The sequence below is a fragment of the Aphelocoma coerulescens genome, chromosome 18, assembly GCF_041296385.1.
Source record: "Aphelocoma coerulescens isolate FSJ_1873_10779 chromosome 18, UR_Acoe_1.0, whole genome shotgun sequence".
NCBI lineage: Eukaryota > Metazoa > Chordata > Aves > Passeriformes > Corvidae > Aphelocoma > Aphelocoma coerulescens.
This window is the reverse complement of record NC_091031.1, coordinates 2,849,012-2,863,555: the sequence shown is the minus strand read 5'-3', so window position 1 is coordinate 2,863,555 and position 14,544 is coordinate 2,849,012. Positions and strand designations below refer to the sequence as shown.

Below are 14,544 nucleotides of genomic sequence, written 5' to 3'. Positions count from 1 at the left end.
CTCGGCTGTTGCTCGCGGCTCGGAGGCTCCAAGTCACTCCGGACTTTTTTCCCCCCCTTTCCTCCCCCCCCGCTCCCGCTCCGACCTCCCTCTTCCCAGCCCGTCGCCATTTCTGGAGCAGGTTTATTATTATTATTATTATTATTATTATTATTATTATTATTATTATTATTATTATTATTATTATTATTATTATTCACGCCGAGAAGCCCCGGGCTGGGGGCTGCCCCCCTCCGACCCTCCCCTTTCCCATTTATTGCCCCCTTTTCCAGAGCCGGGGTTGATGTCCCCGGCTCCAGGGGGGATGCGGGGGCCCCGGGATGCCCCGCAGCGCCCAGGTACGGCCGCCTCGCCTTAACCCACCCCCGGGGGTGCTTTTTTGGAAGGGGGGGGGTCTCTGCTCCAGCCTGATTCCCGCAGAGAAGCGCCCCAGAATCGCTCCTCGCGGAGGGGGGACACACGGGACACACGCGTGTCCGGCAGCGCGGGGCGGAGGGGGCGCGGGGGGAGCGGGGCTGGGGTGAGGGGCAAATGGAAACCAGATGCCGGGGCGGACACCCCCGCGCCAGCCCCGGCCCCGCTAAAAGTGCGCCGGGAGTTCAGCGGAGCGGATCTGATAGTCGCGATCGGGCTGGCGATAGAGCCGCGCTCCCTCTGCCCTGCCTCCCTCTCTCCTTTTCTTTCTTCCTTTTTTTTTTTCTCTTTTTCTTTTTCTTTTTTTTTTTTTTTTTGTGTGACTGTGAGGAGTTGAAAAGCCTGTTTACTTTTTGTCTTTGATGTTGGGAGGATCTGGTTTTGATTAGATCAATACTCCTTTTTTCTCCCCCCCCCCCCTTTTTTTTTTCCCCTTTGCAGAGAGGAGGCTCCGAGGATCCCCTGCTGACTCCAGGCAGAGGCAGGCAGAGGCGCAAGGCAGCTCCTGAAGCAACTGGGAGCCCCTCTCCCCAGCGAACTCCGGAGCCATGAGCAGCGCCGTGGTCCTCGCCCACCTCCCAGACCCCAGCAGCAGCTTCAGGGAAGACGCCCCCCGACCCCCTGTCCCGGGGGAGGAAGGAGAAGCACCATGCCTGCAACTCGCCAGCTCGTTTCTCCCCAAAAGCCAAAGCTTCAAGGCCATGCCGGTGCCTCCTGCCCCGCGGAGGAATGAGAACGGACTCGGGGAGCCGGAGGGCAGCGCGTCCCCAGACTCCCCTCTAGCCAGATGGACCAAATCCTTGCATTCCCTGTTGGGAGATCAAGATGGTGCCTATCTTTTTCGGACCTTTCTGGAAAGGGAAAAATGTGTGGATACCTTAGACTTCTGGTTTGCCTGCAATGGCTTCAGGCAGATGGACCTTAAGGATACCAAAACTTTACGAGTAGCCAAAGCTATTTACAAAAGGTACATCGAGAACAACAGCATCGTCTCCAAGCAGCTCAAACCTGCTACCAAGACCTACATAAGGGACAGCATCAAGAAGCAGCAGATAGATTCCATCATGTTTGATCAGGCACAGACTGAGATTCAGACTGTGATGGAGGAAAATGCTTACCAGATGTTTTTAACTTCTGATATATACCTCGAATATGTACGGAGTGGAGGAGAGAATCCTGCTTACATGAACAGCAATGGACTGGGGAGCTTAAAAGTTGTCTGTGGCTATCTCCCGACCTTGAATGAAGAAGAGGAATGGAGCTGTGCAGACTTTAAAAACAAAATCTTGCCTTCAGTAGTTGGACTATCCAGCAAGATGTTGAGGGTTACAGCGAATGTCAGAGCCACGGAAACGATTGAGAACGGATACAGGTAAGGGAACCCCTGGAAATTGTGCTTTAACTTTTAAAGACTTTGAGAGTGTATTTCAGAAGGTTGTTGGGATGGGAGTCGAGGGGAGGCTGGGCTTTCTGAAGGGCTGGGAGCACAGCTGCTTCTCCACACCTCCAAACACTGGAATTTGTGGGGTGTTGTCTGAGTGTGGGGTTTTCCCCCCTCTACAGAGGAAAACAAGATCCTGTGCTCTGAAGCCCTATTGGCTCTTTCAGTTCTTTTATAGATCAAAAACTTCATAGCAGCTATGTCCTCCGGACATACGTTAATTATTGGTTCAACTTTCAAACCTATTAAGAGCAGTAGTGGAGTGGATCATAGAGACACATGAATAATGTAACCTACCAGTTCCCCAGCTCCACCATCAGCCGGTGTTTAACGCTGTTGGTTATGTGGGAAGCAATTGTGCGGTCGTGGAAGAGGAAATGTGTGCACTGACTGCATCAAACTCTGCAACTTGGGCAGAATCTGCCTTTATTTTGACTCTGTGTGTGTGTGATGTGCAGCCTCTCCATCGCATGGGGTGTTGGTGTCATGTCAGAGCCATCTAGGGTGGCTTTGAGCCAGTGCATACAGGAGGATACTTAAAATTTGAGTGTTTAAGGTGGTAGAGGCATTCCAGGTGTGGAGTAACAAACAGATGTTTGGTAGGTCTTTGGTGCTCTCATGTTGGCCATGAGCTCAGAGTTAAACTCCTTAAGAGGCGGTGGTGCCGACAGGGATGTGGGGACGTTGTGTGGTGACAGGTTGTCCTTGTGCCCTGGTCCTGGGGTGCATCTGCATTGCCGGAGCCTTCTCTTTTGTTGGACATGTTGATGGCACAGCAGTGTGAGGGTGAGGAGAGTAAGAGCCATCTCAAAGTGCAGTGGGGGATGGGAAGGAGAGACTCTGATGAGCAAATGATGAGTTGTATAATCCTCTGAAAATGTATTCTTTCCTCTCCCCACCCTTGCCATAAATGTGGATTGTTGAATCAGGGCTGAGAGGAGAGGGCTCTGCTGCAGATGTGTGCTCTCCTCCGCCGGCCCGGGAGCCTGGGGGTTGGTATGGTGAGTGTTTGACATCTCGTTTACAGGAATTTTGAGAGTGTGTCTGTGATTCATGGACATCAAAGGGCATCGGGCTTCTCCCGGGGAGGCTTTGCTGGAGCGCTCCTCTCCTGCCCCCGGAGAGCTTCCAGCTGTGCCGGGCTTCCTGGTGCCGTGGGGTGCTGGCAGGGTCCCCCCTGCCCGGGAGGGTGCTCCGGAGCCAGAGCCCTCTTTGGCCCTCTCCCTGTGCTGGAGGCTGTCCTGCCAGCAGGGAGGGATGAGGTGCTGGGCGTGGGGACAGAAGGGATGAGCTCCATCCCGGCGTGGCCTCTGGACCCCTCCTGCCGGGGGCTGCGGGGGGGCAGCGCTGGCAGCTGGTCTGTGGAGGGCTTGGGCTTTGGGATCCTCATCTCGTGCCTGAGTGTTGCTGCCTGAGCATCTGCTGTTCTCCAGAACTTGGTTTGAACTGCTGCCCTTCGCTGGCTTTCCAGGAGGGGGATGTTTGATGCTTTTATCTCTGAGCCTTTGTTGGGATTCAGAGCTGGAAGGGCTTGGCTGTATGTTCTACCAGAGCTGCAGGCCCTGCTAAACCCACATGTGCCTTGTCCAGGAGAGCTCTTGCAGTGCCGTGGCTGCTTGCCTGATTAGTGCTGGGCTTTTTTTCCTTTTCTTTTTTTTTTTTCCCCCCCTTTCTTTTCTTTTTTTGTCCAGGGATTAATGCAGCTTTCTCCTCACATGTCAGATCTACCCTCCTAGGACATTAGGTAGTGCGTTTTGCTTTGATCACCTTCTGTTGAATTTCCAGGAGCTTTTGCTCTCCATGGGGCCAAGAGATCTCAATGCAAAGAGAGGGGAGGTCAAGCTGAGATGCTGCTCAGTTCCTCCCGTTTGTGAAGCCACTTGTGCGTGCATGTGCTCGAAGCTGATGAGCATATGGATGGGTTATCTCTCATCACTCAGCATTTAGGATCGCGGCTAGGATTGGAACTGAAGCTTGCACAAAGTCTTTCCTGGTGAGTGGCCAAACCACACCTCCCTCGTGTATGTTGGAATTAAGGAATTTCTGCTCAGTGTGCTCTGGTTTTGAAGGGCTGTGCAGGCTCTGGCCATTCGCTTCGGTGGGTTTCAATGTGATTATCCCAGCGAAAGCCGGCGGCCCTGGGCTGAGCCCACCTGACAGTGGGAGCACAGCAATCTCAGGCCAGCCTGGTGTTTGCATGGGAGACCACCTGGGAATCCCAGGGCACGGAGTCATGGCCAAACCCACGGCAAACGGGGAGACCGCAGGAACTGGACAAGTTGAAAGACTTTGTTTGGCCCCAGCGCCGGTGATGGACAGGAACAGGAGAAGTCAAGTGAAAACACAGAGTTTGCACCTGGCTGGGGAGCAGGCACTTGCAAAGTGCTGGCTGTATATTTGGAGCCCTAATACAGGGAATATTTTAAAAGCAGGACCTCCCTCTTGTCCTCCCAGGCGACTCCCCTCCCCTCTGGGCTGTGGTGAGGTTAAAACTGGCCTCCCCACACTGCTGTGCTGGACCTGGCCCCATGCTCCAGGAATTCCAGCTATTATTTATACGCGCTTCTAAATTTATCACGCACGACTTTGTGTACACAGAGAGCTCCTCTTCCTTTGCTGTGCCGCTGGGGTAACGTGGGTTTGTTCAGCCCAAGGTGGACTCATCTGCCTCCCATTAGGCTCTAACATCAGTGGGACTTGCCTTGCTGGGGGAAGGCTGGGGCTTGCAGATGGCCTTCTGCCGGCTCCCAGTGCTTCCTGGCCTTTGAAAGGACCCGCCGGTGCAGCTCCTTGTGTGTGAAGTTATTGGAACCAAGTTTGGCTTCAATTATCAAAGTAAATGATGCCATTGTAAAGCTATGCTCAAAGCAGTGTTCTACAATTAGAGCGTGGAAGCTGTGATTAACGTAGTTGTGTTAAAATATATATTTTTTTTCAGGTTTGTGCATGTGTGGTTTTTCTGCTTTTTTTTTTAGTGTTTTTAAACCCATGGTTGCCCAATGATGTTTGTCCCAAGAAAATACTTAATGAGATTCAATGCTGCCTCCAACTGCTCCTTGTACAGTTTTTCTCTCTGTGTGTAAGTCTGTGGTTTGACCTGCCCAAGTGCTTTTATTCTAAAAGCAATCTGACAATAAAAACACCCCTAACACCCCTGCACTCTGAAACTGCACCCTCATAACAGGGGATACAATCAGCAGCCCCCCTGAAATTTTCATGGCATTATAATACCTCTGATATGGCCATTGCCTAACATAGAAGAGAGAGTTACATGCTGTGTGTCATCGCATCAAGATAAGAATAGGCTGAGAAACATCAGACATTCTCCTTGAAGCTCCAGAGCAACTGCTACCTGACAGCTGAAAACACTTTGCATATTGAGTTTGGAGCTGGGCTGTGTTTGTGTGTGCAGCATCTGTGGCAGGAGACCACCGCTTTCCCTGGAATTTAAAACCCTCGCAGGCAACTTGGTGCATCTGGGTGCAATTACTGGAGTAAGGTGGTCAAATTAAAAAGGGGAAAAACCCCCCAAAAACATGAAACATATCAAAACAGCCCCCACTGGTTTTCTGAAAGGATGGGGAGATTTCTGTGGGGCAGTGTTGGATGTGGAGCAGGGATGAGGACTTTAAAAATATCCCTTTAGGGGTTATTATTTTTTTTTTGTCCATGAGGTGTTGGTAGGTGAATGATGCTGCAGCCCTGCTGGGAAGATGAGTTAGTTGTGGCCACTTTCTCTAGTTACATGTTTGGACACACCTCCTCTCCCTGTGCCATACCCATACGGACCCGCTGCCTCCGCCCCCAGCTCAGCCTCTGCAGGAATCCTTCTGTGAGAACAGCGTGGCAGATCCACCCCCTGGGTGTGACAGGGGTGACTGCCAGACACCTCCCAGCAAGGTGCTGGTCCTATGCTAGGGAGCATCCTGCGCCCCTGAGCCTTATGGAGCATCCTGAGCCTTGTGGTCCTCAGATGCAGTCTCAGACTGGAGATGGTTTCAAATCAAATAGTGGGAAGAGCTGCATCCCTTACACATTGACCCAAAAGCCCAGCAGGGGTGTAGGAAGGGTCTCTGGGACTGCACATCCCCCTGATCCAGAGCAGAAGACTCCATGGTTTTTAGAGGAACTTTCTTGTAGTAGCAGCAGGATAACGTTGCTTTCACCCACATGTGGAATTAATTTATCTTTGAAGATTTAACTTCTTTCCTGTGGCATTCCTTACTATCTCATTTTTTTCCCCTTCTTCTTCTTCTTCCCAGATCTATAGTTTTTAACATCTTGATCTCCCTATCAGAAATGCCTTGGCCTCCTTGGAAAGGAATGCAGCCCCGGCTGGGCTGAATACCTGCCTGCAGCCAGCCCCACACTGCTCATACCAGAGAGGCCCATCTTCCCCACCAGCCTTCCCCCTCCTTTTTCAATTTTTTTTTCCGTCCCCTTATTTTTTAAAAACCTTTAAAAGCCTTGCTGAGGCTCCTGCTTTTGGTGCTGGGGGAGGAAGGATGGGGTGATGGGGACACAGGGATGAGGATGGAGATGGAGAGCAGGGAAGTGCGAGGACATTGCTGTCACTTAAACCCAGCTGGTCCCTCCAGCCCCAGGGGGGCATGGAGATGGAAAGCCCATAAAAAAAAAACCTGCCGAGCCTGCTGGCACATTCCTTAGGCCCCCAAGTCCTGGGTAAGTGGCCCTAATTATTAAAATCAGCTGTCCTTATCAGATGACAAGGCCTTTTGCTTTGATATACAAAGGCAGAAGCTTAACAACCCCATCTTGCCCTGGAAGAGGAACAAAATGTGCACCTTAACATGCGGCTTTCAAACCTCCCTGCATAATCCCCTTATCACCTGCCAGGATATGTATATTGATCCTGGCTGGGAAGTTGGAGTGATGGAGGCAGTGGGCAGGGGGATGCCCAGGACCCCCCCCTGCAGTGACCCTGCCATGCTGACCTGGCCCTGCTCCGTCACAGCCCGTGTCACTGCCCATGAGTTTTTCACAGGACTGCTCCTGGGTGCTCAGCTCAAACATCCAGGCTTGGCTTTGGGTTTGCTTGTCTGGGGAAAGCCAGAGGTGCTGGGGTCAGTAGCCCATGTGCCCATTAATACAACCTGCTGGCCTCTCCTCACGTCCCCCATCCATCCTCCTCTTTCCCACCCAACTTTATGCCAAGAAAACATTCGTAGGAGGTTTTCCTAAAAACGGGGACTTTTTGTTGTGTGTTTTTATAGTGCCAGGAAGGTGGCATCCATCTTTGGGAGGCCGAGCCTGGGACAGCAGATCTCAGCTGTGCCCTGTGCCTCTGACACGTGGGCGTCCTGCCCCTGTAGTTCCAGGCAGTTCTCTTGGTTCAGGCAACACAGATATCAGTAACTTGTGTTCCCAAAGGGATCCTAACCCTTGTCTTCAGAGTAGAACTAATCCTTGTGAGCAGTTCCTCATGGCTTTCAGTGGGACTTGAGCTGTGAACTTCTTGGATTTTCCCTGCTGGTGCCAACCGCAAAACTCCTGCTGACCTCAGCAGTGCAGCATCAAGCCTTAAGGACTGAGTTTTTCAGGGTATGAGAGGATGTAGACATGCTTCCTGGGATTTTCTAGAGTGCTTTAGAAGATGCTAAAAGTCTTTAAAGTTGGGCTCAGGGTGTGTTCAGACAGAGCGTCCTGGTTTAGGCAGTGTGCTGGCTGAGATCTGAGCAGTGGATGGTTGGCTGGTTCTGAAGAGGTTGAGCAGGCGGTGAGTGTGGTTCTCATAAGGATGGTGCTGCCACGAAGCCCGAGACTGTCTGGTAACTGGGTTCCTGTTCTGCCTGTCCCAGGTCCTTCAAGAGGAATGACCCCGTTAACCCCTACCACGTGAACTCGGGCTATGTCTTCGCGCCGGCCACCAGCGCTAACGACAGCGAGATCTCCAGCGATGCCCTGACGGACGACTCCATGTCGATGACGGACAGCAGCGTGTGAGTATCTGGTGCTGGCCACATTTTGGGATGGAACACCTGTAAATCAGCTGTGCTGATGCTCCATGGGGCTTAGGGGAGTGATGGGTCATCACCCTGCCCGACCCAAAGGAGTTGTGTGCCCCAACCAGGGCATGGCAGCCTCTCTTTCCTCAGGTATCGGATGAAGGGAAATAATGAATCCCTCTCTTGCCATTCTACAACTGCAGCTGAGCAAACATGTTCTGCCCTGGCCCATGGTGCTGCCTGACTAACCCAAGGAGCGAATGAATCTCCCTGAGCCTTTGTCTTAAGGCCAGGCTTCCTTAACTAGTTATCAGTCATCAAAGAGAAGGAGATAACTTCCTGTAGGAAGTACTTTCTGTAATTAACGTTCTTCATTAATGTCAGAATGTACATTAATAGGGCCAGTGACCTGAAGGGGCAAATAGCTGCTTGTCTAGTGTGGCTGGGGCATTCTTCAAAGAGCCCTTTGGATGAGCTGCATGGATCGGGTCTGGCTGTTTCAGGAGCATAGAGGGATGAGAGATGATGCTGTGGCTGAGCCCAGGAATTGCAGGATGTGTCTTCTCCTGGCTGCTGAGGAGTGTGCAGCTGGGAGCAAGGTTTGACTGTCAGATTGCTTTCCCAAGCAGGACAGAGGTGGGGCTTTTGTTTCTGTAGAAGGGACAGTGAGACTCAGTGCTCCTAAGGACCATTTTCTTCAGCTGAGCAGAAGGCAGATCTTGCCCTTAGTGTTTCATGATCTTCACTTAAGTGCAGGTGCTCTAGAAAAGCCCACCTGTAAGCAGAGTGCTGCATTGCTGCTCTTTCATCTTGAAAGTTCTCCAGTGTCTGTGTCAGACATGTCCAGTGGTCCCTGTGTGCTCCTCAGAGAGATTTTCATGCTGGGTTTTTAAAGTCAACATGCATGAAGATACACAACAGAAAACAGGATTTACCAAAAATCCTCAATGCATTAAAAAAAGCTCTTTTTTATTTCTTTTTTTTTAAGGCACATGCGTGTTTTGAACTGATATTACGGAAAAAAATAGTTTGTTGTCCCAGTAGATTCCCTTATTGAACAATATTGGCATTAAATAAAAGAGCTGAATCATAGGGTGACTTCTTTATTTCTTCTTACTGGCTCTGGTTGTATGTGATCATGTGTCAACAGAGCATTCATTGGGTTAGTCATTTCTGGACCAGTGTAGGGTCACTTGGGATTCACAGGGCTAGGATTATACCCTCTCTTCACAGCAATGCCAATTGTAGGCCTTATACAGATGAGAGCACTGAGTGAGAAATAAAGTGCATGGTGGATGAAAGGCTTAACTGAATCGCTTTCAGCCCATTGTTAGTCCAGGGGAGCTTAGCGGGGATGAGAGGGCAGCAGCCCGCTTTGAAATTTGCTTGAACAAGTGAATAGGAGCTCCCCATAAAGCAGCGCCTGAAAGGAGCTGCCTGTTTTTTCCTGCCGTAACAATGGCCCGCGCAGGCTGTGAGAGTTTGGGGAAGCTTGGCTGATTAAACTGCCCGCAGCTCCAGGTTGGGGGGCGGCGGGGAGGCCCGGGGGTGGCAGAAAGGGAGATTTCCTGCTGCACAGCCCGTCCCCCGCGCCCCCCGGGCCACGCTCCGGCCCTGGGGCTGGGAGCCGGCTGGGTTCTGGGTGCTTTTGGAAGTGGGAGAGGTAAACTGGCAGTTCTGGAGGCTGGGCTTAAAGTTAAGGTTGATGTAAAACTTCCTCTGCAGAGGAGAAGGGCTGCTGCCAGCATCTCTGTAGAACAGTTGGGATTCGTGGGCACTCCTGGCACCAGCTCTGCTGAGAGCTGGAGGTGTTGGGAGTGTTTTGGGGGGCACAAAGCCACCCTGGCTGAGCCCAGGTGCTCGGCCTGTCAGGTTTTATCCCCCGGAACAGGGGACCTGAGCTTGTTCTGTTCCAGCAGTGCAAATGCAAATTAGTTACTTTGGCTCATACTGGTATCAAGTAAAGAGGAAAAACTTGTTCTGGAAAAGTCTGTCAGACACAGCAGTAAAGTGAGTTTGGAGCTTTGTTTTTTTTTTAATAAATCTAAGTCAGAACTGCACTGGAATTAGGAGAAATCTCCAAATAATGCATTATCTGCCTTTTTTATTTTATTCCAGAAGCCAGGGACCAGTCTGTCCCTATATATTTTGTAATAGCCACAAAACATCATGCAAATTTCTATTTCCATTTCTTGATTGGGGGGGGAAGGAAAGGGGATTTTTTTTTTTATTTGCTTATATCTTATTTATGGATTTACTTTGGACACAGGGGAATGCTGCTGAGCAAACTTCAAATATTACCTTATCTTACAAACCAGGCTTTTGATGTTGGCAAGATCAGAGGCTTGTTTCAGAGCCGTTGCCAAATGAAGATGGGAGTGAATGCATATGCGCATGAGTCTGATATTTCAAAGCAGCAGTAAAACTACATTCAGGTTAGGTCAGGCACATCTGAGTCAAAAGGCTAAGATAATTGGCTCAGCTTAAATGGCAGCTGACTGGGTAGAAGACTTCAAACTAGTGTTTCCCCCAGAAACAGATTGGCTTAGCCCCAGCCTGGTTAGCTGAAATGTTTATAATTAAACTCTACTATTTAGTGCCTCAACTCTGTAGCTCTTCAGCTCGAAGCTTTTAGTAGCCAAGAAAGTGAGTACAAATGTTGGCTGTTGGAGCAGGGGGAGAGGTGGCACCTGGAGAGCTGGGGTTAACCCTTGGCCTGCCCCAAAACCTCTGGCCAAGTTCAGCCCTTTCATTTCAAGGGTGCTTTCTCCTGCTTAGGGGATCTGCTGCAGCATCAGGGTTCCCCCTACCCCCCATATCTCTTGCCAGACTAATCCTGGCTCCAGCTCCATCCATCTGTCCCTCCTGCAGTCAGGGGTCACTCGTTGGTTACCTCTTCAACCCTGGCCTTGTCCATTTTTACCCCGTTTTCTAGGAGAGGGTTTAGACAGCAAAGTGGCTGCTAAAGTCCCTTCCCTTTCCCCAGGCTGACTTCCCCAAGCTGCTCCATAGCCTTCCCATCCCAGAGAAACACCTCTGCGTTTTTTTCTTTTTTTTTTTTTTTTTTTTTTTTTTAATTCTGCACGTTGTTACAAGTGGCAGAATTGTTCTGCCAAGGCAGGGTTGTGGAAGCAGGGAGCTGGAGGTTTGGTGTGGGGCTCTCTGCTGTAACCAGAGGAGTTTTAGGGGGAAGGAGCAGTTTCTGTATCAACCTGAATGAGTGCAAATCTTAAAGTAAGGAGTCCACACTGTCGGGTCAGCGTTGCTTTCCTCCTCCTCTACAAGTGAGTCCCCACTCCTGCTCCATAGCCTGTCCCAGAACTGTCCCTTTGGGCAGAGATGTTCCCTGTGGAGCTGGGAACTTGGGGATACCCCACAGGGAAGATGTGTGCTGCAGCAGAGGGGTTGGGGACAGCATCTCATGCTTGCAGAGCTGGAGGGAGGTGGGGAGTGTGGGAGGGCTGCAGGGCTCCCTGGTTGTATCCCTGTGGTGGACACAGCTGCTTCCCTGCTCCTCCCCATCTGGCCTCTTGGACTTCCATGGACAGAGGACACCTCCTTTTCCACTGAGTGTGTTAATGGGATTCATCCCATGGGTCCATGTGCTCATGCTGGCATTTTTCCTTAGCTTTGAAATGCCTGTTTTACTGGGCATTCCCTTTGCTGAAGGTCATCCCTAAGAGACCCTTGTCTCGGGAAGCCCCGGTTAACAAACACATCTCTGAAGGTACAGGTGCTTTGATTTTCACCTTAGATTTTGGTTTTCCCCCCATCCTCCCCCAAAACTAAGACATGTCATGTGCCCCAAGCCCCATTGCCCCATGGGTTTGTGGAGCTGAAAAGCTTCATGGAGCAAAGGAGAGGTGCTTGGTGGCCACCAGTGGCTGTATTGGCTGTTCTGTGCTGGGCTGCTCCTCCAGAAAGCTGCTGGAGCGCCGTGTTGTGCAGTGGGGACATGGGGACAATCAGCTCTGTTCATTTCCCATGTCACATGTGCGCAAAAACTGTGTCCAGAGGAGGCTGGTGCTCATCTTGTGGCATCAAGGGCCTCCCAGCATGCTCGTTTTTATTGTCAAGATTTTTCCAAGTTTATTAAGAGGAGATTGTTCTGATCCTTCACTCCAGGCTTCACAGCTTAATCTTGCTCATTAAGGCAATTTAATGGCAACTGAAGGCTTTGGTCAGGATCTTCACAAAGCTCTGCCATCGCCTGCTTCAAGCTTTGAGTGGTGGCATCTGATCATCCTCCTCCAGGGGAGGGACGTGGTGTCTCTGGGAAGGTGTTCCTGTGTGCCAGTGTGTGCCCACCATCACTGTGGCCACAGGAGGGGACACACAGGGACACTGTGCCACGTTGGCTCCTCTGGCAGCAGCGTGGGGCCGGCGTTGTCTGCTCCTCCTTGTGCTGGAGTTATTTTCTCCTCTCAGGAGATGAGTCAGGTGTGGGGGCAGGTGGATGAAAGGGATGACACCGGAGATCAAGGTTACTGAGGCAGTCTGAGGGAAGTGGTGGAATGAGACATTCAGGATCTCCAGGCATGCTCTTTCGGCTAGCCCTGCTGTCTGTGCAAGGCCCTTTCATCCTCACTGGGGTAATTTTTTGCATGGCCAGGTGAAGATGCCCTGTGGGACATCCCTGGAGTGGGATGTGCAGGGGGCTGGTCCCACTGGAGAGCCTTGAGCTCCTGGCCTGGTCCCTCCTCGTGGCTTCCAGGCAGGAGCTGGGGTGGCTGTGGGGAGCAGTGTCCAGAGGACAGGCCATGGCCATGCTCACGCCTTGAGGTGTCCTGGGCCGGCCAGCCTCGGGGCTGGGGAAACATGCTGGATCTTAAATGGGACTAGAGTTGGGGAGCAGCCTCTGGATGGCCATCCATCCTCAACCTCTTCCTTGTTTCCACTGTACCAGCACTCCACAGGGTGTTCCAGAGCTTGAGGAACATTGTGATCCTAGAGAGCATAATTGGATGGGGAAAAAGCTAAAATTAAAGGTCAGAAGCAGAAACCTGGTGTTGGAAGAGCCTTGGAAGTGAAGCTGATGGGATCTTTGGACGTCTGCCCATGTGGAGTTGCCTTCAGCTTTTCAGCTTTTGCTTAATTACTGCACATCCATGTGCATCCTTTGGTGACACAGGCACTTCCCACACCGCCGGATGTTTGAGGCTTCAGGTGACATCCAGAGGGCTCAGCACCTCTGGGAACGAGGGCCTGCGGCTGCCTGGGTGGTTCCAGAGGGGATGCAGAAGTATCTCAGAGCATGGGGACAGCCCCAGCTGACGGTGGCCTCTCTTCCATGTGCAGAGATGGGATCCCCCCGTACAGAATTGGGAGCAAGAAGCAGCTCCAGCGGGAAATGCACCGGAGCGTCAAGGCCAACGGTCAAGTTTCTCTACCTCATTTTCCGGTGAGTCCAGGCAGGAGCTGCCATGGGAAGTTCTGGGGCTGGGAGCAGGGGAGGGGGAGCATTTTCATCCCAGGGTGATGCCGGAGGAGAGGTGCTGCTTGGTGTTGGGCAGGAGCCATGTGCCCTCAGCGTCGTTCCAAAACCCTGCTTGTGCACAGTCACATCTTGGTCCTTCCTGAAACCAGCTGCGAATTAGGAGTTTTCAGGGGCACTGAATTTGTCCTGTTGGTTAAATCCCAAGTGGAGATGTCCTGTTTGTGGGAGCCTCGGCTCTGGCCACCACCCTGATACCCCTGCTGTGCTGAGCAGGGCTTGGCCTCATGCACATCGCTGACAAGAGCTGGGTGTCTGTGAGCTGGAGGGAGCAGGATCTCCCGAAAGAGAGAATTGGCAGCAGATCCGTGTCTGGCTTTGAGGGGATCCGATGCGCGGCGCTGCCCTGCTCTTGAAAATTAACTCGCTGACTTGCTAATTCTGTTGACTTGCAGCCTCTCGATTCCTGCAGTGAATAAACTGTTTACACAGACAAGTATAAACTTATCTTGTCTTGAGATTAATATGCTAAAATTCCTCTTTCTGCTGTCTTAAGCAGCAAGAAGTCATAGATGATATTTCTGGTGGAAGGGGGGGGTGGTTTATGTGGTTTTTCTTTTTGGTATTTTTTTTTCCCTTCCTTCCTAAAGAAAGTTCTATAGCCTGAGCTTGTAAATTAGATTATTTTGTCCCAGGGCGTGCAAATCGACTTTCTCTGTAAGGCAGTGCTTTGATCAGGGACTGAATAGAGCCAGCTTGTGTAAGAGTGACAATTTCCAGCAGAGTGGCCTTTTTCTACCCTCACATCATTTCTGGAGCTAAGTGGTTGCCGGAGAGAGGCCCCACCTCATCTGGTGGGTAGTATGTGAAAGAGTTGGCAGTTCAGCTTTCTGCTTTCGGGGGGGGGGAAAGAGGGAGAGTGGGGGTGAGGAGTGGGGTGCGTGGGGATGGCAGGAGGGAGGGCAGAGTCAAGTGGGTGGTTTCTTTTTCCATCTTTTTTTTTTTTTTCTTTCCTCCCCTTTTCCTGCCATGTTTGCTTCTTTTGGCAGAAATTCACGTTTTGCCTTTTTATATTCTGCACTTGATTTGGAGATGTTCCCTTTTTCCCTTGATAGATCTGCTTGAGGCAGCCAAGCTCAGCAGTGTAGCACTGCTAGCCTGCAGCAGCTTTCTTCATTTTCTGTACAAAGAGATGGAGGGGGGGGAAGAGATCTAGGACACTGTTGAGACAACACTACCTCAAAGGTGCCCAGTGTGTAGCCAGGAAATAAATTACCAGCACTTCTCTG

The 14,544-nt window shown here is 51.2% G+C and overlaps 1 protein-coding gene across 3 annotated transcripts in view; it reads left to right on the top strand.

Moving 5' to 3' along the window:
• The window catches only part of AXIN2 (axin 2), a 46,097-nt gene that overhangs the window by 21,521 nt on the left and 10,032 nt on the right, over positions 1-14,544 (top strand). For all 3 annotated transcript variants that reach the window (XM_069032301.1, XM_069032302.1, XM_069032300.1), the window contains exons 2-4: positions 856-1,786; positions 7,675-7,815; positions 13,120-13,222. In XM_069032301.1, the coding sequence (XP_068888402.1) occupies positions 963-1,786; positions 7,675-7,815; positions 13,120-13,222 (1,068 nt within the window). In that variant the 5' untranslated portion in view covers positions 856-962. The remainder of the gene's footprint in view (positions 1-855; positions 1,787-7,674; positions 7,816-13,119; positions 13,223-14,544) is intronic.